The sequence below is a fragment of the Chlamydotis macqueenii genome, chromosome 4 (genome assembly GCF_036417535.1).
Source record: "Chlamydotis macqueenii isolate bChlMac1 chromosome 4, bChlMac1.mat, whole genome shotgun sequence".
NCBI lineage: Eukaryota > Metazoa > Chordata > Aves > Otidiformes > Otididae > Chlamydotis > Chlamydotis macqueenii.
The window spans coordinates 59,114,905-59,139,617 of NC_141559.1; the positions used below are offsets into that span (position 1 = coordinate 59,114,905).

At 35.9% G+C, this 24,713-nt stretch overlaps 1 protein-coding gene across 2 annotated transcripts in view; it reads left to right on the forward strand.

Moving 5' to 3' along the window:
• The window catches only part of PDS5A (PDS5 cohesin associated factor A), a 78,433-nt gene that overhangs the window by 22,861 nt on the left and 30,859 nt on the right, over window positions 1–24,713 (forward strand). For both annotated transcript variants that reach the window (XM_086746385.1, XM_086746386.1), the window contains exons 3-11: window positions 9,973–10,176; window positions 10,588–10,674; window positions 11,446–11,543; window positions 12,037–12,163; window positions 15,984–16,064; window positions 17,510–17,650; window positions 18,690–18,805; window positions 19,214–19,308; window positions 20,174–20,319. In XM_086746385.1, coding sequence (XP_086602511.1) covers window positions 9,973–10,176; window positions 10,588–10,674; window positions 11,446–11,543; window positions 12,037–12,163; window positions 15,984–16,064; window positions 17,510–17,650; window positions 18,690–18,805; window positions 19,214–19,308; window positions 20,174–20,319 — 1,095 coding nt within the window. The remainder of the gene's footprint in view (window positions 1–9,972; window positions 10,177–10,587; window positions 10,675–11,445; window positions 11,544–12,036; window positions 12,164–15,983; window positions 16,065–17,509; window positions 17,651–18,689; window positions 18,806–19,213; window positions 19,309–20,173; window positions 20,320–24,713) is intronic.

Below are 24,713 nucleotides of genomic sequence, written 5' to 3' on the forward strand. Positions count from 1 at the left end.
TTGCCCCAAAGAGCATACAGTAATCTTCTGTTCAACTTTTTGGGGTTCTTTTTTTTGAGTTATTCAGACCCAGTTAAGTGTCTTGTCAGAAAGTATAGATTAAAGATAGAATTTGTAGTGGAAATCGGGCAATAAAACCTTATTTTTCAGGGGTTACTGACAGTATCGGGAAGGGAGTGCTACTTTTCATTTTACTATTGACAGCAGCAGAACTTCACGAAAATGCATCAGCTCCTTTCCATTTCATTTTTTCTATCATTCACATATACCCCTTGCTTAATTTGTCCATCTAATTCTGTCTAGTTAAGACTGATAAATCTGGGTCCGGAAAAGGAACTGTTTGCCATGAAGTGAAATCTTGTGAGAGGATGATCCTCCAGCGCGTATGCCTCCGTGGTCAGAAAGCAGCCACAGTTCTCAGGCTGGAGATACTGCTGGCCAATTTCTACCCACTTCTACTTGCAGTCTTTTTCCAATGCATAAATGGCACTCTGGTATTTAAGGCATATTAAAAGAGAGACCTTTGGTTGTTGTTTTGATAGATTAAGCAAACCACAGTTTCTTAAAAGTCTGCTTACACCTTTCCCATTTTGAATTCTTTTTTTAATCAGTGAGAGTAATGAGACCTAAGTGGTGTGTTTCAAATCACTGTTTAGTATTTTTAGCATTGCATGAATTGTATTGCTGGTTTTTTCCTTTCCTTGACTGGAAATACTTCTTCTGTCATATCCTGCAATTGCATTTTCATTGTTTTCATGCACATAGCCTGTTTTTGGCTTATAATCTCTTTACAATTGCTTAATAAATGTACATCTTTCTCCTCCTCTGTTGTTTCCAACTGATAAGCTCTTAATAGCGTAAGTTCTTCGATTTAAGCACTTAGCATATGACCATTTAGCAATGACTTTAGGTATTTCTTCTGTGCTTATATAATATCCTGTCCTCTACTGCCAGTCCTAATTGTTGTCATTATGCTCCATTCCTACTTCTTGTACCATAGTTGTTTATGGGAGTAGCAAATGGGATCAATTATATTGCCATTCTCCACCAGTAAATTAATTCAGATCCAAAATGTCTTTTCATTTTAACACTTTAGGAAGGGGCTAAGGAGGCAGTGTTGGGCTAAGCTTCATCTCTTCCAACGTCCTCAATTTCCATGTGGCTCAGTGTGATGCTGTTCTTGACACTCAGACAAAGTACCTGTCACGTTCTTCCTTGTCTAGAGAGTTGATTATCTTATCCAAGGAAGTTTATTGGGTTAGCAAAGTAGTTCCCTTTTTATGTGTTACCCTGTTTTTCTTTACTACTACTGTGTTTATTTAGCCTTTACAAATTAGGTTTGTATTATAAAATTCTGTTCTTGTCAGCCAGTTAGATGTGTTGACAAAGTCTCCTTTTTTGATTATTAGGTTAATATTTGCTAATTTCTGGCCAGTTGATATCCTTCTTATTTGGGTGTTAGTTGGTGTGTGGTTTTTTGATGGTGGTGGTGATAGTGGTGGTTTGGTTTTGTTATTTTTAAAGAAAAGCAAACGACACCTGTGTCACTAAGTTTGTGATTTCATTTGTCAGGTATTTAAAGATTCAGAAATAACAATAATCTGATCCTCCTGATTTGAATATTTTGGCATCTTTTGTTTCTATCCACACAGCAATTTCCATTTTTCCATGTTTGTTTAGTGGTTCCAGCTGATAGATAGGACTGTATCTGAGAGAGACCAAGACTTCTCATCCTAAATCTGCACCATGTAGAAGTACTTTTTTTTCTGGATATGCATGTCAGTGTATTTTGCTGTGTTTTACAATTAGGTCTTAGTCAAAGAACATAATTTATTGTTAATAGCTAATGGCAAGGGTCACCCATAATACTGCTTAAACCATGTGAGGGGGAAAAAAGGAAAAATGCTTTGACGGCAGAGTTGAAAATTGCAGCATTTGGATGTACTTTGATTTCAGCCTTCTCTTGGCATCTCTCCCTGAGCTATCCAAGCTCTCAGAGAGTCAACTGAGTCAATTTGAGGAAGTTTTACTTACAAATGTCTTTTGTATTTAATCTTAATACTGAAGTTAACTTCTAATATTATTCTAACAACAAGAAATGGTATGTAATTCTTTCAGTTGTTGCATTTCTTCTTTCGATGGTTGCAAGATGAATTTTTAAATACTGAGTATATTTGGTCTTTTTTCAGGCCAAGCATGGTTAAATGTTACTTCTTTGGAATAGTATGAATAAGTAGTTATAAGAACAGTAAAACAAATGCAACCTGTACATACCTTCCCCATGCTGTGACTAGGTTGGAGGTTTGTGTTTGTCCTGTCAACTGCAGCAAGACTTTCCTAGATCTGTCTGCTTCTTCCTCTCTGCAAGCACTGTTTTGAGTTTTTTCTCTATCTGCACTGATGACCTTGTCCTCTCTTTGTGTTTATATAGCTCTCCTCCCTATAATACTGGAATCATCAGTATGTTTCAGCAGTAACTGAGCATCCAACAAACCATGCACCTAAATCTACATGGTAAAAAAACCCACAAACCAGGATCTGAACAGCAAAAGTGTAGTATTCCTGTCTGAGGCACAGGTCCTGCGCAAGAGCCACATGCAGCTGAGTCACGTAAGGGCAAGCTACCATGCTGATTTACTGTCTTTGAAAACAGCCCGCATGTAAACTGCATATGAGGTGTGGGCAGACTGTGAACAACGCTTTGGCAACCTCTGGTGTACATTCCAATGCAATTGAAAGGCTGACAGTCTCAGAAGAAGCTGCAGGTAGAGTTCATCCTCACCTCATTTCAGGCATGTAGTCACACTGAGCTGCTTTCATAGTCAGCAGAGAGAATTCCAGGGCAAAACTGAGCTGATGTCTGTAGATGTCATCATAGACATCTGTGCTTGAATTCAGTCGTAGTCTGTCCATTTCTCTCCAACAGGTGAGAGGGTAGCCCAGAGTGACTGGCTTGCACAGTGTGTGTTTTTATGCAGATGGACACCTCCCTGAAAACTTAAATTCTTTAATTTTCAATATGTTCATAATATGCTAAGAGTGACTTAGCAGTCTTAATTTATCTGTGGTTCTTGCTAGTTTGAATGAAGACGTTTCCAGTTCTATGCCATCTCCAGTATTATAATCAGAGCATTTCACTTACAGGTTTCCAGAGCCTGAGAGAGTGAAATCTTGATCTGATAATTAAAATTTAAAGGTATTATGGTAAAAGTGGCAATAATGCAAATTTCTAGAATAGTTTTAACACTTTTATTTTTGCAAAGTAACTAAAGTACCAGTATGTGATAACTTAATGGAGAGGCATTAAATAAAAAACAATACAGAATGAATTTAGTTGTAAATGTGAATAGCTGTATTTTGTTTACACTTGCTAGCAGTTTGTGTTTAAATTGAGTGCTTAGTTGTCGGAAAAGAATGAATGATGTTACATTAATATGTTTAAATAATACTGCTCTGTCTCCTGCTTTTTGCAGTGGACAGTAACAATTTTCTGTGGTGGAAGCACCTAAGTCTGTAGAATTCTATGTAATTGAATATTAGTGCTCTAGCTGGGGTTGTTTTGACTGTACAGCAAGACTTTGGTTAGACAATAGTACTGTAATTTGAAAAAGTAGTGAGTTCCTGTTACGGTTTATTCACTTTTTCCTGGAATAAAAGCTGAATTAGCATGATAACACTTAATACCTAAGTCTGAAATAACTACTTCTGCTAGAGAATTATTTATGTAATGGTTGAATCAAAATTTTGGGAAATTGAGGCTCCTTTAGACCTAAAATGAAAAGCTTCATACAAGAGGAATTGGAGTTTTGTTTGTCTGAGGTGCTTTTTTTTGTGGTTAGAACAAAGGTAGTTAGGATGGACCAGATGACATCTTGAATGTAGTTTGCTTTAATAGATTACCTATAATATGAATAACTTTAGTAAAGAAGATTTTCTTAACATACAGATTCTTGGAAAAAAACAATTGTACCAAAATCTATCTGGCAGTAGCAATTCATGTCTCCTCTCTGCAGTTATATTTTCTTCTTCCCTCTGGTTCAATGAAATATTAACCACAGCCTTGATGTTTTTTTGGAGCTTACTTGTTTTGTCTTATTCCCTCATTGCTACATTTATATATATCACTGGTTACATTAGTCGTTTCCAGTTTGGGCTTTAAAATAATTTAAAACTTTAAATTATTCAGACCTTTACTCTTTTTTGTAGAGTTTATTTCAGGTTTTCACTTTCATTAGCAGAGTCGTCTAATAGATCAATTTCTAGCTGTCACAATTAGTATGAGTATTGCAGTGGTATGGCTAAAAAACTTTAACTATAAAAATTCTTAATGGTTCTTCATAAGATGTTAAAACTTCGTCGCAAGATGTTATCAATATTTATTAGGCATCATGCAACTTGCATACTGCTTTTTTTTTTTTTTTTTAATTCCTCTGAGAAAGCCCATAATTTGTAACAGGAAATGTAATGCAGTTATAGGAAATGCACAAAGAGTGGGAAATATGACTGCAACACAATTGAAGAAAGAATTTTGGGGAGGGCTGGATAAGTCTGCTAAATCTGCATGTTAATATTTCTGTTGATTCTGTGAATCCCAAGTAATACTAATCCTCGGTGATTAGAAGTAACTTTTCTTTGTCAGACCTTAACACTGAAAAGAACTTGCGGTATGTTGTAATTTCATTTCTTTGTATTATGAACATGTTTGTGAACTATAGTCCTAGACCAAGACTTTGCATGAGGTGTGGGATAAAAATGGGGAAGAGAAGGTAAGGTGGTTCCTGGAAGTCTTAAAGGGAACAAGACAACAGATGGCTGCGGAGGGAAAGATAGGAATACCCTGGAAGTCATGGAACAGTTGGTCAGTGTGTTGTACTCGAGGATGTGCATTTCTATTACGAGTAAGTGATTTCATCAAACGTACAATACCATAGAATCATAGAATGGTTAGAGTTGGAAGGGACCTTTAAAGGTCGTCTAGTCCAACCCCCCTGCAAGGAGCAGGGACATCTCCGACTAGATCAGATTGCTCAGAGCTTCATCCAGCTTGACCTTGAATGTTTCCAGGGATGGGGCTTCCACCACCTTTCTGGGCAACCTGTGCCAGTGTTCTACAACCCTCATTGTAAAAAATCTTTTCCTAATATCCAATCTAAATCTACCTCCCTCTATTTTAAAACCATTACCCCTTGTCCTATCACAACAGGCCCTACTGAACAGCCTCTCCCCATCTTTCCTGTAGGCCCCCTTGAGGTACTGGAAGACCGCTATCAGGTCTCCACAGAGCCTCCTCTTCTCCAGGCTGAACAGCCCCAACTCTCTCAGCCTGTCCTCATAGGAAAGGTGCTCCAGCCCTCTGCTCATCTTTGTGGCCCTCCTCTGGATCCTTTCCAACAGGTCCATGTCCTTTGTATTTTGGAGGCTCCAGAGCTGGATGCAGTACTCCAGGTGGGGTCTCACCAGGGCAGAGTAGAGGGGGAGAATCACCTCCCTCGACCTGCTGGCCACGCTCCTCTTGATGCAACCCAGGATGCGGTTGGCCTTCTGGGCCGCAAGGGCGCATTGCCCGTTCATGTTGAGCTTCTTGTCCACCAGCACTCCCGACTCCTTCTCCTCAGGGCTGCTCTCAATCCATTCTCAGCCTGTATTTGTGCCTGGAATTGCCGCGACCCAGGTGCAGGACCTTGCACTTGGCCTGGTTGAACTTCATGAGGTTGGCACGGGCCCACCTCTCCAGCCTGTCAAGGTCCCTCTGGATGGCATCCCTTCCCTCCAGCGTGTCGATGGCACCACACAGCTTGGTGTCATCGGCAAACTTGCTGAGGGTGCACTCTATCCCACTGTCCATGTCGCCGACAAAGATGTTGAGCAGGGCCGGGCCCAGCGCGGACCCCTGAGGGACGCCACTCGTGACCGGTCTCCACGTGGACATTGAGCTGTTAACCACCACTCTCTGAGTGCGGCCATCCAGCCAACTCCTTATCCACCAAGTGGTCCGTACTTCTTGTACTTCTAAAGGCTTAAGTTGCTCTCTTGATTGTTGCTTGATAAGTAATTTTTCAGTTGTGCTAGAGGGCAAGAATACCAGTCCTGTAACTTGTGAAGTTTTGAGTGAGTTCTTGGCTTTCTAGTGAGTGTGAAGAGCCAAGCATATATTGTATTTAAGGTCTGAACTTTTTTCTTTTCTTTTTTTTTTCTATTTTAACAATTAGTCTCATATGTAGATTAGCAGGCAGTTGGAAATAATTCTGTTGTGTAATACCTTAATCAGTGCTAGTAGTTGCTTGACTATAGATACTCCTCCCAGGCTGTAGGGTGTTAGATATATTTCATTGCACATTGTCAAGAAATGTATAGAATCATTTTGTTGAACTATGAGGATAGAGTCAAACTTATGGATTGTACTTAAATGCAAGTCTTAATTAATTCTCTTTTTCACAAATTTATGTGTGTCCTGCCACTAGCAAGAATTTATGTCATGCTTTTAACCGTGGTATATCTCTGTGTAGTTTGTTTATATATTACTTTCATTTTTGGGGTTATACTATATATTTTGAATACCCTACACGTATTATTCATTATCTGTATTGCTTTGGTATCTGGGATCCTAGATAAAGACCAAGATAGTATTCTGTTCATTTTTGTGCGTGCTGTAAACAGAACGTCATGCACTGAAGACTTGATTATAAAACAAAAGACAGTGCACAAATGCAAGCAGGTATGGGACTATAAAGAAACAATGGAGAAAACGTAGATCAGTATGTTAAATAGCAGTTGCAGCTTGCCAATGGCCCAATTACTGCCCAAGTGTTGTTTTGTAATAGAAAAGAAATATCAAGGAATGTTTTCAGGGAAATAGAAAGAGGTTTTATGGATATTTGCTGGCAGTTTCTTCTGAATAAAGGAGCAACACAGGAAAATATGTAAGGCTGATATGTTTTCAAGCAGGCAAGACAGTGCCAAAGACTAGTTTCATTACTTTAATCCCAGAATATCCTAACATTTTGTTACCAAATGGGAAAGTTGTGTGAGTTTTCACAGCATTATGCTGCCTTACCTTGTCCGGTTTTGACATATTAGAGAAGGGATATATGCAAGATTTATGCCTAGTGTCATATGAATATGAGAACCCGAAGAAATATCTGAATCTAGGAGGATGTTCTGGTTGTGGAGCTTATGATACACATAGGGAGAAAGGAGATTGGGCTTACGAGAAAGATAAAAAAATCACTTATGTAGGTTGTATAAAATTAGTAAAAAGACTGGAAGGAACTTTTAGTGGGACAAGTTTACATGGTACAGACACAGTTTATCATCAGTCTCCAGTGTAGGATCCACAGATCTTTCAGTCCTTTCTAACCTGTTCTTAAAGCCTTCAGTAATAGTTCTCTGAATCCCATGCTGCAAGTCAAGGCCGTTGTTCCTTGTCCTGTGACCAGCAGAGAGTGTGGTGTGGTTTTTTGGTTTGCGTCGTGTTAGGTTTTGGTTTGATAGTGGGGTTTTTTGTTTGGGGTTGGTGTTTTGTTGTTGTTTTTTTTCTTAAACTTTCCTTATTGAAAGAACCTGGTATGTGTTTAAGACTATGTTATCTGTTTGTTGTTTTGGTTTGTTTGTTTGTTTGTTTTTAATTCCAGTATGTGGGAAGGACAGATGATGTATGACACTGTAACAGACAGACTTGTGCTGTCACTAAAAGGGTGGTTTTGTCCTTTCAGTTAATGCTTCAGAATATAGTTTAAGAATATTTTCAGGGAAACAGACCAATGCAGGTAGAATTTGGATTTTTATGGGCTGTGGTTGTAAAGTTCATTTTTATTCTGGTTTTCTTTTTCCCCCCTCTCTGTTTCTTTCTTGATTTTTTGTTTTGCCGTCAGTTGCTTCATGAAGGAATGTACTTGTACATTTATAGAAATTGAGGAGGAGTTTTAAGTAATGTACTGTAGGAAAGGTTGCTGTCAAACATGTATTTTAATTTATAAGATACTGATTTTAAAACTGGATTCCAAATCTCAGGGAGGAAGTAAAGGTGAAAGACAGTGTTTTCATGTTGGAAGCAGGGCTATGCTTAATAATGGAGGAACAGCCTTAGTCTCATTTGAATGACAGGATAACAAAAGAATTGCTATAAGAGTAAGAGATGTGTTTATTAGCTGTGTGAGCTCAATCTCCTCTTGTATTTTTTAACTGTTTATTTACTGTTAATATTCTAGAGGCAAATTTAACTCATCAAGATTTGTCATGTGATAGTTTGGATTGGGGGGACCTTCAAAGGTCATCTAGTCCAACCCCTCTGCAAGGAGCAGGGACATCTCCAACCAGATCGGGTTGCTCAGAGCCCCATCCAACCTGGCCTTGAATATTTCCAGGGATGGGGCATCCACCACCTTTCTGGGCAACCTGTGCCAGTGTTCTACAACCCTCATTGTAAAAAATCTTTTCCTAATATCCAATCTAAATCTACCTCCCTCTATTTTAAAACCATTACCCCTTGTCCTATCACAACAGGCCCTACTGAAGAGTTTTTCCCCATCTTTCCTGTAGGCCCCCTTTAGGTACTGGAAGGCTGCTATAAGGTCTCCCCAGAGCCTTCTCCTCTCCAGGCTGAACAGCCCCGACTCTCTCAGCCTGTCGTCATGGGAGAGGTGCTTCAGCCCTCTCATCATCTTTGTGGCCTTCCCCTGGACTCGCTCCAACAGGTCTATGTCCTTCTTTTGGAGTGAGCCCTTCTCCTCAGGGCTGCTCTCAATCCGTTCTCCTCCCAGCCTGTATTTGTGCTTGGGGTTGCCCTGACCCATGTGCAGGACCTTGCACTTGGCCTTGTTGAACTTCATGAGGTTTGCATGGGCCCACCTCTCAAGCCCCTTTAGATTTATTATTCTGTGTTTTCTCTTATATCTTTAATGTGTGTACTGTGCATACTGTGTGTGTAATGGGTGTACTAAATTGTACTGATATGCTATATGACTGTCCTTCACAATTTTAACTCTAAGGATGCTCAAGTGACATGGAGGGATGGGACACAAAGACCGATTTGACTAAGGTCATAGTAAGAATCTGTGGCGCATCTTTGGTTCTGTGCTGACATCCTAGAAGTCATCCTCATCCTTTAACAAACCCTATTCCAAAAGTTAAACCTGCAACTTCTTATTTATTTAAACTACATTTTCACTTTCAGTTTTGCCAAATCATTGTGTTGATATGTTTCAATTAACTGGAGTTGTATAATAATTAAAAATAAACATTTCTGGTAGCATTTCATAGGAATTAGCAGTTCTTAGGTGTGCTAGAAGAAACAAGGAAACCACGTAGTTGATTCTTTTTCGTTATATAGGTAAGACTGTAGATGCAGTTTTGAGTATGCAGAAAGAATAGATCTGCAGGGTTAGACGTATTTTATATGAGGGATTAAATTCTTATCTGATATCTAGTTCACTTAAACCAGATAAAAGGATTGTATGTAAAGTAGTTCTTGAGCTCTGTGCCTTGATACATGAGGCGGAGTGTAAGACTGGCCTCTTTGAGTCTTCCTAAGTTTTGGTAGAGCTCTAAAAGCAGCTGGATGGTACAGTGGCCTGTATGTTAGGCCACATGGCTTGCAGCCTCTTGTACTGTCCATACTGAGGGAAGTCCTCACTTTGAAGTGCTCTGCGACTGCTTTGATGAAGAGATGCTGCTGTCTCCAAGCTCATCCATGTGCATCAGTTTCTGTGCTGCACTTCAGATTAAGATTGGCAAAATAAGCAGAGCTGCAAAGCATTTTTCAGTGTCTTAGTTTAAAATACCAAGTTCAATAAGCCTTTAAATATCAGATTAACGCGTCTTTTGCTGATGTTTGTTCTAACAGTAAAACTGTAGTACTGTGGTTATGCAGTGGAACACGTATTGATAGCATTACATCCTTTTAGAAGGTATTGTTCAGTAATTAGGAATAAAAGCAGAAAGTGTTCAAATGGAATTTTTTTCTGTGTTTTTCAGATGGTGGTAAAAACCTTCATGGATATGGACCAGGACTCAGAGGATGAGAAGCAGCAGTATCTCCCATTAGCCTTGCACCTTGCGTCTGAATTCTTCCTCAGGAATCCCAATAAAGATGTTCGCCTCCTTGTAGCGTGTTGCTTGGCTGATATCTTTCGTATCTATGCTCCCGAAGCTCCATATACTTCCCATGACAAACTTAAGGTAAAAATGTTTTATAAAATAAAGGCTTTCTTCCTACTTCATTCTCTTATTGAGGAAACCCCCACCACCACCATCCCCCACAGCCCCCCAAACACAAAAACCAAACCAAACAAAAAACTCAACTGAATTTTTTGTTAACTCTCATTTATACTGATGTTCAGCTTTGTTAAAAAGATGTTGCTGTAGTTCTGTGAGTCAGTGTAGTACTTTAAGGACCAGAGATCTGTAAAGGAACACTAGATAATCGGTAACCTATGTTGGTGGTGGCTTTCTGTCAATGCCTAAAAAAAAGACAATTTAATGTTCTCGCGTCATGAGTTTGTAAATGTGGGTAGATATAACTACTAAAGGATTGTGGTTTTTACTCTCTGCTGAATGAAGCTGGTAAACACTTTATTGTTTTTTTGACAGGACATATTCTTGTTTATTACAAGACAATTAAAAGGCTTGGAGGACACGAAGAGCCCTCAATTTAACAGATACTTTTACTTGTTAGAGGTAACACAATAATTGTAACTTTCAGTAGATGGTATTTACTCTGTAAGCCTGGGAAATATAATCAGTCTTTCTCCAGACGTGCCAGTATGCCTGGGAATTTTTTTGTTCTCTAAATCGCACCAGACTCATTAAAGTTCAATGAATTGCTGCTTTTAAGAGTTATAATTCTGTTTGCATTTGATAAGTTCATGCAGCCTATAGTTGAGGACATATTAAAATTATTGTTATTTATTAACATTTAGTCTTTGTCTTACAATTCAGTACATTGGTTTTCGTGTTGTGCACACTTAAGGTTATTTACCTCACCGAGAGAATTTCAAATGCTGATTAAAATGCAAATCAGCTTATATTTATGATGGGAGAAGGAATGTAAGATTCTTGTTTAAAAACATTAGAAAAACCTACTCTTGACAAGAAGTGTAGGGGTTTATCAGTGTACGTTTAGAAACAGTATCCTTTTATTGATGTTTAAAACTGTATTGTTTGATAGCATGAAGAAGAAAGTCTAGAAGCATGGGCTTACAGTAATGATTTCTGTCAATCTGCTTTTATTCGTAATAAATCAGATTATTCTATATTTAGGGGTTTTTTTTCTGGATGTGTTTTTCAAAACTCTTATATGCAAAGCAGATATCCAATCTCTTTCCCCAAAAGGTTTACAATCTATTGTATAATATTTTTCCTTAAATAGAAAAACTGTAACTAACATTTTAATATTTATGTGACTTAGTGTGAAGTTGTAATATCCTGAATATCCTATTTTTGTTTTAGAATTTAGCTTGGGTTAAATCTTACAACATCTGCTTTGAGTTGGAAGATTGCAATGAAATTTTTATTCAGCTTTTTAGGACTCTTTTTTCAGTTATCAAGTAAGTTGAATTGCTTCAATTATATTAAACTGTCAAAATATCATCAGTTTTGGGGGTAGACTGAATCTTTGCATATTGTACAAATAAAGACTTGTTATATTCAGATAGATTTGTTCCTCCAAACGGGGAGATGCAAGGAAAGCAAATGAGTGCAAATTACTGATGATATGGAGAGGCGTGTGTCTAAAAGTAGATGTGTTTTAAAATTCCTTGTCTGCGTTACAACAGTAGACTTCATTCTCACTCATTTATCTACATGTGTATTTCCATGGTTGTTATTTTCTGTTTTGTTTTGTTTCACTTCTTAAGGTAAAGCTAGAGTGCCCTAGGTTTTTGAAGCTTTCTATAAGACAGGAAAGCCACATAAAATACTTCTGAGTTTTGAAATATGGAGAGTGTAAGGGAGGGTAAATGGACATTGTTTCTTGACAGTACGGTTAGTATTTATCAGGATCTGAAAATTCAGTATTGATAATATTCTTTATCATCTTAGTAATAGCCACAACCAGAAGGTACAAATGCATATGCTGGATTTGATGAGTTCTATCATCATGGAAGGCGACGGAGTAACTCAGGAGCTGCTGGACTCCATTTTGATTAACCTCATTCCTGCACACAAGGTCTGTAAAGTAAAATTCTATAGTAGTATACTATTATAACAAGAATTTTTATTGCCTTTTACTTGTTTATCTCTCCACACCCTTTAGCTGTCATGACTGCTGTATTTTTCCCCAGCCTTGTAATGGTGGATTGAAAATTTCCTTTAGGAATTATTTGGTGCTGTTTATTAGTTCTGTCTAGGTTGTTCAGTATCAAGAGATTTCTGCCTACTTGCCACCTCAGGAGCTCTGTACTGAAACAGAGAGAAAGTATTTTCGAGCAAATGTAGTATGTAATAGGAAAATATTATATGTTAAGGGTTGTGTGGTTGTTGGGTCTTGAGGTTAGCTGCTGTTTTTTTTAATTGAAAAGATGTGAAGGGTTTTGTTTTTTACTTAAAAAAAAAAGGAAGGGGGGGTGGGGGGGGGGAAGACTTCCCCAGGACTTTTGTAGTGACTTGCTGCATGCCTAAGCTTGCCAGTCAGACTCCCCTCCACCTCCCTAGCTGGTTTTTTTTTTCCCTATGTGTTTCTGTTTGTTCATTTATTAGTTTAAAATAATAACAAAATTAAGGCAGCTCCATCCATGACTACATAATTAAAGTTAAATTAGTACATAATAGCAGGGATTATTTCTTTGGTTACCTAAAGAGGGAAAATTCATGGAAATGTGTAACACAGGAGTGACTAAGCAGTGGCTGTTGTCATTTACCTGTGAAATCTCAGCAACAAGTATATAAAAGTGTCTATTGTCTTAGGTCAGTTTGCATTCCTTCTGTCGTGAGATGAGATGGGAATATAATTCTATTGACTGATTTTTATTGACAGCAGTGAGATGATGTCTTACTAGAACTGCTAACAAGAAGGCAGGCCTCTTATTCATAACAATAGAAAAAGAGTCCTTCTGAAAAGACACTGTTCTTTGTAAGTTGTTTCTAATAAATTATAAGCAGTAGAGATCAGGAGTGGAAATAGAGGAGTGGAGATGTGTATGCCAAGTGCTGGACGATGCTGTTAACAATGGTGGGCATTGCTCTGAGGATGCAAAAACCTGGTAAACCTTGTGCAACTGAACACTGTGTTGTGACTACTTGGTGTAGGCAAAGTAGAAGTGAATATGGTCCTTTAGCATTGACATTGTTAGCTTAATCATAATTTTTGCTTAATGGAGAAAATAGTCAAGCAAGGCTCTGATAGGGAGATAAACTTTATGTAAATATTGGATGGTACCACATATTTAGTATCTCTTAGAGGACCAGTGACCTATCCTTACTGGCTCTTGGCCATCGTGACTGAGTAAATAATATGCTGTAGTCAGTGCTCAATATTATACTTTGGTCAGTATTTTGATCTGTTTTAACTTGTTTGTTTTCTGTAACAACAGAACTTAAACTACTGCTTTACCATGGTAGTTTCAAAAAAAAAAAAACAATCAAAGTTTTGTCTGCTCTGCCTAGCAGAGTTTGACTGCAGTAGTTATGTTCTCCTTTCATGAACAGATCTCCTAGGAAATTCTGTGATTATATTAATTGTTTGTCCTTAGGTATGTAAATCAGAAGCACCATAGCTTGAAAAGCACAGTTTAATTTCTTGTAGAGAACATAAAATAATAATACTTTTATGTCCATGCAGAACAATTGAATACTAGCCATTCTCTACTATGACATAATAAAAGTATCAGTGTGGCTAGACTGTTACACTTAATGGAAGTTCGTCTTTGTAAAGGAGCTGAAATAAGTGTTTTGGATAATGTATTCTGTTCTTTTGGGTTTTTTGTTTTGTTGTTTTTTGTTTTAGTTTGTTTTTTTTAAAAAAAAACAAACACACCTCTTTTACATTGTCTAAGACAATACTGCAGTAAAAAAAGAGAAGGGAGAAAATATACCAGTACATAGACATGAAGTAGAGTCTTAACTCCGTGTCTAAATTATACTCATTTGTACTTCCATTATGAGTGAAGTGGCTTTACTGTACATTTTTCTCTCTGTGTGTGCTAATGTGGTAGTAAATCCAAGTTTTCAATAGCAGTATGGTATGTCATGTTTTGCTCAAACCACATATGGCATCAAATGGTAGTTCTTTTTATTAACTTGAAAACCGGTGCTGTTTAGTGAATATTTTTCTTCACATACTTACTAGTAAGGTTATTACTTAAAAACATGTTTCATGTATTTAAAATCAGTATTCTCTTCTACATCCTCTACAGTCTAATCAATCCAGACCTTGAAGGTGTTCTTTTTTTTTTTTCCTCCTAACAGATTGATTATTTGTTTGTTTTTTATTATTTATTAATAGTTGTATATTTTAATCTATATATTTATGTTCTGGGCTGTTTTGATGTTTGGTTCTTTGGGGTTTTGGGTTTTTTTTTTGGTGTGTGTGTTTGTGTTGTTGATTGGGGGTTTTTTTTTGGCTTGTGGGTTTTGGTTTTTGGTTTGGCTTGGGTTTTTTTTTTGAGTGGGGAGGGTTTTTTTGGGGTTTTTTTTGTTTGTTTGTTTGGTTGGTTGGTTTTTTTTTTTTTAAGCTCTAGTGAGCCTGTCTAGGGAAAAAAAGCCCCACATCTTCATTGCAAGTAATCCTAAGTAGTATTGAAGATCCAATTAAAATGTATTTTCTTTATGAGGTTGGCAGTCCTTCAGTTTAATACAGACATACTTGCCAACAAGATTTTAATCGTGGTCTGATTTGAAGAGAAACTGTTTTGTTTTGAATTTGTGAAGAGTTTGTGCATCTCTGTCTTCTTTAATGAGACATCAGTTTAGTTCTGTACTGACTGAGGAGATATTTGTTTGAGCCTTTGGCCGTTTGTTGCTCTTTACTGTCAGTTGATGAACTGTCTTTCGGTTTGTCATCTCATCAGCTAAAAGAACATGAGGGAGACATTCTCAATGTAGACTTGCCAAATACTGTCTTTCCAAGAATCAGTCATCCTTAGGCTTTACCTGTATTCTGTCTGCAGTCATTTGTAGTTTTCAGGGCAATCAGCTAATCCACCCTCCTTTTTTCTTTTTTTTTTTTCTTTTCTTTTTTCTTCTTTTCTTTTTTCTTTTTTCTTTTTTTTTCTTTTTTTTTTTTTCTTTTTTTTTCCCCTCCTAAGCTGCACTAATCCCTAGATGAGATGAGACACTGCATATTGGATTTTGTGCAGATTTGGACAGTCACATTTTTCACACGTGCAGCTACATTCCTTATCTTGCTCAAGAGTAATAAAAACAATGTTCAGATGTTACATTGCAATCAGATGCTTACTTGGGAAGTTTGCAGCTAGCTCTGCCCAAGTGTCGGTGCTTTCTGTGAGCTATCTCAGAGTGTCCGGTACAGCCCATGGAGAAGTCAGTGCACAGTTTTACCCTCTAGACAAGGCTGAACTTTGCTACAAGGTGCACCTTTAATGCCTATGTGAGGTGGAAACAAAAACACATTTAAATCTTAAGTTAGAGTAGTTCATTTTTTCAGTGGCAAAATTTGACACATGTTAATTATCAAAGTATGGAGGTGTGGTAATGTTTCTTCAACATTTTTAGTATGATCGCATGTGAAAACTTTTAATAGATATGAATGCAATGCTAACATTAACAACTGGAGTGACAAAGTCTTAGAGGAACATGCAGGAAGTGATGGTTTTGGGTTAGATTTCTTTCAAGTGTGTGGAAAAACTAAGTTTTCTAAGTCTGTAGTTGTGGAATTAACATAACTGAACTTAGTTTTGAAAACAAACAGATTGGTGGTAAAACATACCTTTCTGATATGTTTCATGGTCTTTTACAGTTGGGAGAGAAAAGTCAATCTGAAATAGTTTATCTCTTTAAAATTTAATTATTGTTTTTTTTCTTTATTTCAGAACCTTAATAAACAAGCATTTGATCTTGCAAAAGTCCTGTTGAAAAGGACTGTCCAGACCATTGAACCGTGTATTGCCAATGTATGTAAATTAATTAATCTGTGTTACCTACAAGTAACAAGTGTTCTTGTTACTGTCTTGTTTTACTGGAGATTGTTTAAAAATATTGTTTCTAGAAGTCACACTTTGTAATACAGCTACAAGAATACCATTTTCCAAGTAGGATATTAATAGTTGGTTGTTTAAGAAGTATGTGAGGTGTTTCAAATAAGTGAAGAGGAAATTAACTTTTTCTCATCTTAGTCTAAAGCTAAGCCTAAATATAGGCTGTGAAAATAGACAACCACCAAAAAATCCCATTGCAACAAAAGGAATTGCTAGTACTTCATATGTCCAACAACCAGACAGCCTCATTTCATACCAAGCTTTAGGAAGAAGTATTTCAAACGAGATCTTTTTTCCCATTCTAAGCTTGTTTTAGTCAAAGACTGGAAGAATTGAGTTTTTTGCAATGCTTCCTGGTACAATAATTCCTTTTGTTGAATGTCAATATTGTATGTTCTACCTATTAAAAGAGCTACTACAGTCTTGTGGGGTATGTTATCTGGTCCATTTTGTTGCCTTTCCTTGGTGCTGAAGCCAACAGAATTCTTAAAAGTCAGAGTAGTTTAAAAAAGGAGTTGGATAAATTCATAAAAGATTAATCAGTAAGAATTTAAAAGCTCAAGGAGTCTCACTAACAAGTACCCCTTTCCAATTTCCCTGTTTCTTTAAGCTTTTGTAATTAGTCACAACTGGAAACGGGATAGTGCACAGAGTGACCTTTGAGTTGATTTAATATTATTCTTCTTACTTTCTTATTCGAGTGTGTAATAGCTCTGTAGCATTTGCACTGCTCAAACAGTATTAATATTAACCTACAGTATCTATCTAATAGACACTACATCAAGCATATTAAACTTAATAAATCCAAAAGAAATCATTCATATTTTAGACAGCTTTGTTTTTTTTTTCTGTTAGGTGGCTAACAACCTTGATACATTACTGTCAGATATCACAAGACATATAATAAAGTCGTCTCACATTCTTTAAAATGAGTAAAAGTAGAGAAGCTTCTTTTTCAGTGTTTGGTGATCTTCAATTTGGATTGGTTTTGATGATAAGAAAATTAAAAATAATATACTAATTTTTTTTCCCTCAACTTCTACTGGATGAATATACATTTAAAATTAATAGTTCTTTTATTACCTGTTAATTTTGCTGGGGAGATGGCTATTTTAAATTATCAAATTACTGTGAATTAATCGATCCTGATGGAAGTAATAGAACTGAATTATGAAGGATGTTTGTCTGTAATTTGCTTGAGACAAAACTGTAAGGGCAAAATACTTTGATGCAATGAAAAAATGTGCATTGAGTACCTTTTGATTAGAATTAAAGTATTAATGATATATTAAAATGCTTTTTAAAAATACTGTTTGTGTTAATGAAGGAAAATATACTAAATAATATTGTTTGTATTCTAGTTTTTTAACCAGGTTCTGGTACTGGGAAAGTCTTCAGTAAGTGACTTATCAGAACATGTGTTCGATTTGATACAAGAGCTTTTTGCCATAGATCCTCATTTACTGCTTTCTGTCATGCCACAGCTTGAATTCAAGCTGAAGGTAGGTTACAATCTAGCTTTGGACAAGTAATGAAATTTGTATGGTTATTAACAGTGCAGAGCTGTAGATTTAATAAGTGTTCTACTGGAGGGATAAAAATTATGTATTTATCATTTTATTTTGAAGGTAAATGTAATATTAAAGGAAGGACACTGGAAAGTTGTACACAATTGTGTGCTTTCTGTGCTTGCAAATGTCTGTTATGCATGTAAAATATGTAATCGTTATAATGGTAAATTCATACAATCTAATGTAAAAGTTATATGTATTTAATCTTTGGATTTCACTTGAAATTTATAAAGTAATTACACTGGCTTATCTCATGAAATGCAACTTGGTCAGCTTCAGTATTGATTTGCAGAATTTTCTTTTGTAAAATAATGTTTTAATAATAGAAGAAGTATTTTCAAATACTTTCTCAGATTTGTGATAATCAGCTAATAAGTCAACTGACTTCTTTTGATCACTTAAGAATAGTTAATTTATCCTGATTTGTGTTGTTTGTTTGTTGGTTTTTTTTTTAATTGAAAGGCTATTTGTCTTTCATGAGATTGTAAGCGGACAAGAGAAGTAGTTTCTTATATGTGCATGTATGTACAGAGTATGGTGGGAAAACCAAAAAATAACCAATAAATAGGTATTTGATGAAAATATCTTTTATTAATGCATATCTATTTATAACATCTTAATTGATGTCTTTTCCACACACACGAAACAGCTTTAGTATGCTTTAAAACAAAAGTAATGTCATTCATTATTGAAATAGTTAGGGATATATGTTGTTCAAACTACTGTGTGTGAGTTTTTATTCCTGAAAGAGAAGGAATTTTCAAAGCATAGCCACCTAGTAGATGTATTTGTATAGTTTTATTCATATTCATCGAATAATCTAATTAGAGAGACTGAGGATTATCAGAAATTGTTTCAAACTTACTTTTTAATCTAACTTATGAAAGCAGAAGGAAAAGGAAGCTAGAAATTATTATTAAACTATTGTGGATAATGATTTACAGTTCCTTTTTCATGTTTTGATTTTTAGAGCAATGATGGAGAAGAACGTTTAGCTGTTGTCCGACTTCTGGCTAAACTCTTTGGCTCCAAAGATTCTGATCTGGCCACACAAAATCGTCCTCTTTGGCAGTGCTTTCTTGGGCGGTAAGAGAAACAGGGAGAGAATTCTGAATCTTTTCAGATGGTACATTTTATATGGTGATTTATATTTTTATAATTTCACACACACACACACACACACACTTGATTGACAGTGTATGGAGAATTATGTTAAAAAGTCAATGGACAAAATCTGTTGGGTCAACATTTCATCTGAATGTAGTGTATTCATCCTTCAATTTTATTCCTGACTTTTAATTTCACAAGAAATAACATAAAAATGAGGTACGTTACGGAGATAAATTCAAAACATTTCTGTTGTATTATTTTGTCATATGAAGGTGTTCAAAATAGTTAATGGAACATACTATCAACACATGTTAGTACATAAAGCACAATCTTTATTTGAAAAGCTAATTAAAAATTAACATTCATCATCTTCTGTCCCTCTAGGTTCAATGATATCCATGTCCCTGTGAGATTAGAGAGTGTGAAATTCGCCAGTCATTGTTTAATGAATCATCCAGACTTAGCAAAAGACCTCACTGGTGAGATGCTCGTACAGGGGTTTAGAGTAACTTAAGAAATGAGCAAGGAAGAATGTAATTATTTCTGTACATAGCAGTATAGTTCTAAAATGTCTTGCTGTTGGAGGGAAGAGCCTGACTACTGAGTAATTGCTTTCTGCTGAAGACAAGCACTAGTTATTAGAGAGACTGTAGCGTGTGACGTTGTGTGGACTTAGTCAGAGTGAGTCTAAGAAGCTACCTATTGCAGAATGAATTTTAAAGTAATTTCAGATTCTAATAAAATTTTTGGCAAGTCAAAGCAAGTATTAGTGCAACTTTTTTATTTCTTTTCAAAAACAGTCAGTGTATTTCCCAGTAGTCTCTTCCACTGAGTTCAGAAAATGCCGTTATGCTGATCTAAACTAAACTATAAAGTTTTTTCCTTCACTTCAGCATCATTTTAAATATGAGCAGAATTTCAGGCTTAAATGAAAATACTGTTGTCTTTTGATGCAAGCCAACCTACAGCAATTGACTGTGTTTTTAATTTATTACTTAACTTCTTAGCTCTCTGGAATGAGAATCTTTGCTTTTTATTTCTTCTTTCCTCCTCCCTCCCATTCAGTATATTTTAATCGTCTTTATTTCACTTAATTGTGTGTTGCAAATAAGGTTATTGTAAAAGCTATTCACTTTTATATTCTTCTGATATTTACAGTTATATGATTCTTTTATATTTAGCACAGAAAATGATGGAGCAAATGTTTCCTGTAGGCTGTTAAATGTTTAATAGATTATATAGTTTTGATGTGACTGACATTTAATTGTTTTAACATTATTAATAAATAAATACTTCATATCTACATAAAAAAGCCAAACTTTTAATTGTTTCTGATTGTAACAGACTATTTGAAGGTTAGATCACATGACCCAGAAGAAGCCATTCGACATGATGTTATTGTTACAATTATTACTGCAGGCAAGAGAGATCTTTCTTTAGTTAATGAACAGCTCCTTGGCTTTGTAAGGGAAAGAACGCTAGACAAACGGGTAAGTGTTAATATTTTATTTTCAGGAATATCTGCTTCTAATATAATTTGGTGAAAGTAAAACAAACAACAAAAAAAAGCCACAGAGAATCTTAAGACTTGACTATCAATTAGAGTGCTGTCAGGAAAAAAAAATTTTCTTACCAGAACATCTTAATGTAGATTCCATGTTATGGAGGCACCAGCCAAGTACTATACAGCAAATAAGAGTATTGACTTATGAGGAACACAGTCATGTTGTAAGAACATAAGAATTGCCACGTATGTTTAGGCAGATGTCCTATAGCCCAGTTTAATTCTCATAGTGGTCAGTTTTGGCTTCCAGCAATTTGTGATTTAAGGATTTCTTAAATCTACTTGATCGTGTTCATCATAGCTTTCAATGGAACTTTATTCTGTGAGTGTATCAAGTTCTTTCTTGAGCTTATTTGAACTTCATAAGCATCCATGGCATCTGCATGAGTACATTCAAGTTTAATGCGTGTGTGGAAAAAGTAACTTCACTTGTTTGTTTTAAATTTGTCTGATAATTTCACTGGGTATCTTGCATTATGGAGAATAATAAATATTATTTCACCGATTTATCATAAATTAATGTGTATACTGTATCTTCTCCACTCCTCTACTTTCCAAGCTGAAGAATCACCTGATTAACTTCCACACAAATCGATTATTGCATACTCATGATTTTTCTTGTCTAGTTGTTCTGTATCCTATTGGAGCTAAGGTGACCAGACTTGGCCATGGCATTCAAGGTGTGCAATGTGTTGTGTACATACTTTATGATTTTTTTTTTTTTCCTTATTCTTTAACATTCTGTTTGTCTTTTACACTATTTCTGAGCACTGAGCTGCCAGTTTTGGAGAACATCCGTGTTGACTTCAGTAACATTTCCTGAGTAATTTTAGATGATACATTGCCCAATACTATACATGCAGAGTTAATGCAGATGGGAAAACCTGCAGTTCTTCATTGTAATGTTAGATTTGACTACCTCAGAAAATTTTATACACACTGTTCAGTTCGTTTTCTAGTAATTTTTCATACATTGTCACAGATTCCCTTCTGACTCCATCAATAGGTTCCCTTCATTCTTTTCATTGTCAGAAGCAATCATTTATTTCCACCCATTATCTCCTATGTTTTAGTTAATTATTAATTCACAACAGGATTTTTATTTTAAGTTCCTCCAGTGTGAGAATTTGTTGGAAGTTCTTGGGGGTCTTGCATTTTACTGATATACTTGTGAGTCTGCTAAAATTTATTTTTTTTTCTTAGGCAAAACCTGCCGTTACGTAAAGTGTAATGACTCATTCCCTTAAGTTCATTTTTCAGCAGTGTCTGCTCTTTGTTGTTGTTACTGTTCTGTTTCAACCTGTTTGCCCATTCAAAATCAGATGTTCCGGTGAGTGGCACTCTGTTCTCTGGGGACTCTCTGGTTTCTTTCACATTTGCTATGTTCAGTCTGTTCATTGACAGATTGCAGTAACAGAATAGTTAGTATCTGGTGTATCATTTCTACATTCCTGTAGAAGTCATGGATGGGATGCCACCTGCTCTTAATGATTTTGTTACTGCTCATTTTATTAATTTGTTTTAATACGTCTTCTAATGACTCTTTAAGAAACCACTTCAGACCTCTCTCCTGGAATAAATCTTGTTTGTCTTTCAGCCCTACAAAAGGGTCTAGAAGGTTCTTTTGGATGTTTTAATAGCAGACTTCACTGTGCTATGTAGCCATGTTGATTTTTTTTGGTTGTTTTTTTTTTTTTTTTTTTTTTGATAGGGAGCATCCTTTCTATAACTCACACTATTCTAGCTATTTTAATTCTTCTAAATGGTTCTAATGGTTTTTTTTTTGGTTTTTTCTTGTGTGTGTGTGTGTTCCTCTTCTTAAGTTAGACTGTTACTGTAATGGATTTTGATAAACAGACATCGACTTTGCACAAACAGAAATAATGTTTTTGAGTATGTTCCTATTATAAAGCAGCTCTTCGATTAGTTGTACCTGCATCTTGACTTTGCACATTTCTGAGGAGTGATTAGGACCACGTTCATTCTTTTTCAGCCATAAAACAACATATCCAAAAAGTCATTTACGAGGTCTAAAATCTTCTAGTGTAACCACTGCTTCCCACTGGGACTTCCACCTAGCCAGAAAGGCATGACTGTCTCTTCTACGTAGCGTCTCTGTTCTCTTTTAGCACGTTGCAGTAAGTTAGAGGCACTCAGTGGTACAGCTGTAATATTAATTTCTATGGAGCTAGGGTTTTTCAGTTCATATAGCCTTAAACCCAGTGTGGTATTCCTTAATGTTCCTAATATGTTTGACTCAGTGATTTCACGCCAGTCATAGGTTCGATTATATATTACATTTCAAGGTTAGGTGCCATTTCAGGCATTCATCAGTGAAGAATGACTTCACCTCTAGATGATGTTTCTCTTATAAAAATCTCTGGAGAGAGCTTTAATGAAAATGCATCCTGAGGAGAAAAGAGAATTGAGGATTGACTAGAAATGACTACAACAAATACTTAACATTTGAAGTAGACCTTAACAATATAGTATGTCTTTGTAAATATAATTGATGTTCCAAAGTGAATATCAAGGACTTGTAAACTTCCAGCTTTTGTTTTGTTTTTGGTTTGGTTTGGTTGGTGGTGGTTGTTTTGTTTTGGTTTGGTTTTTTTTAGAATTTTTCTTTAGTTTGGGAGAAGGACATTGATATGTCCATGTAGCTGTCTTTATATCTTCTGGATAGGATTTTTTCAGTTCCAGACATAGTGCATTATACCTATTTTAATTATTCTTTTGCTTTAAAGGGCTCAAATATCTTCTGCAGACTGCATTCACCTCTTGTAGCCAGGTTTCTGTTGGACAAATCTACTGCAAACTTCTGAGCGATCATTCATCAATTTGACTTCATCTAATGCTTTTTAAGCCTGCAGTCATCTATCAAATGAGTATAGATATTAATATAAAAAGAACACTTGTCCAACAGGATGAAGTAAAATGCTGATTGTTTAAACACACTAATCTGTCATTTCAGTTCTACTTTTTTTCTTTATAGAACAATGTGGGAGCTAGAAAACTTAAATTTAAAATTGTACTAGCTGTTATGCCATTTATGTGATCTGTTTTTTCTCCTGACTATGTTCTAATTGGCATGGTATTAGTAAAGATAGCTTGATTACTTTTTTAGGATAAAAGTTTTTGGCTAAAAGACAGTACTTAGTTTCTTAAAAAACATCCTTAGCTAACTTGAATCTGTATGGGGATTTGCACAATGATTACAACCATTAACAAAAAAAAACCAAACCAAAACAACAGAAAAAAACCCAAACAAACCCCACCACCACCTCTAGTTTTCAAATCCATTTTTATTGGTTCATTTGGAAATGTAACTCTGGGAACAGATGCTTCCCAAAAACTGGAGTGAAGTCTTCGTTGAGAATTGTTCTGAGGAACTTTCCATTGGAGCACTGTCTCTAGGGTCTTTCAGTGTCATCATTTTTCAGAATCTTTAGTTTCAGGATATGTTTGGTTTTGGTTTTTTTTTTTTAAAAAAAAAAAAAATTAAAGCTTCTAAAAATGGTTCAGGTACTTTTCCTTTATACTGGAGTAACCTTAATAACCTGCAAAGTTAGAGGAGAGTTTTGACAGCTGACTTCTGTTCCCATTTCTCCCAACAGCCTTTGTGATCTAGAGACTTAGTCCCTTCATGAGAACAGACATTCACATCATCAGTGAAGTCAAAAGCTGTAGAATGAGGAGCCGTAGGAACAGACTCCCATTTTCCACTTCTCTTTATGCATTTTTCTGCACATGTTATTTTTAACTCTTCCTTCTCTCTGTGTATAAAAACTATAGTGACTTTTTTCAGATAAAGGAGAAAGATTCTAAGAGTTTAATATTCTTAACTCTATGGAAGGAGTAGGTTAGCCATTCCAACAGGTGAGGGATTGTCGTGAACTTTCAATAACAGGGGTTTTTAACTCAGCCCAGCAGTTTTCAGTGAAGGAGTTTCATTTCACTGGTTAACCAAGGAAGCTAAGAATGTCAAAATTCCTTTGTTGTTTAAATCAGAGTAGTAATTTTGTTAGCTGTATTTATTGATCTGCTCCCTTTGAAACTGATTATTATGTTCCCCTTTATTTTTATTTGCTTTCATTTTTTACCCTGGTGCATGCTGGTGGAGCTTTAGGTCTCAAAACTTACTCTTTTTTCCTACTTGTATCTCCTGTTCAGTGACTTGATTCCATGGTGTCCCAAAGTATTCTCTTATGCTTGCTGGGGTTGAAATAATTTGAGCATTGTTAGTCCTTGGAGTTCAAGGCCAAAATTGATATCTAGTATGTTCTGGAAGAAAATCTATCTTTCAGTTTGTATTGCATG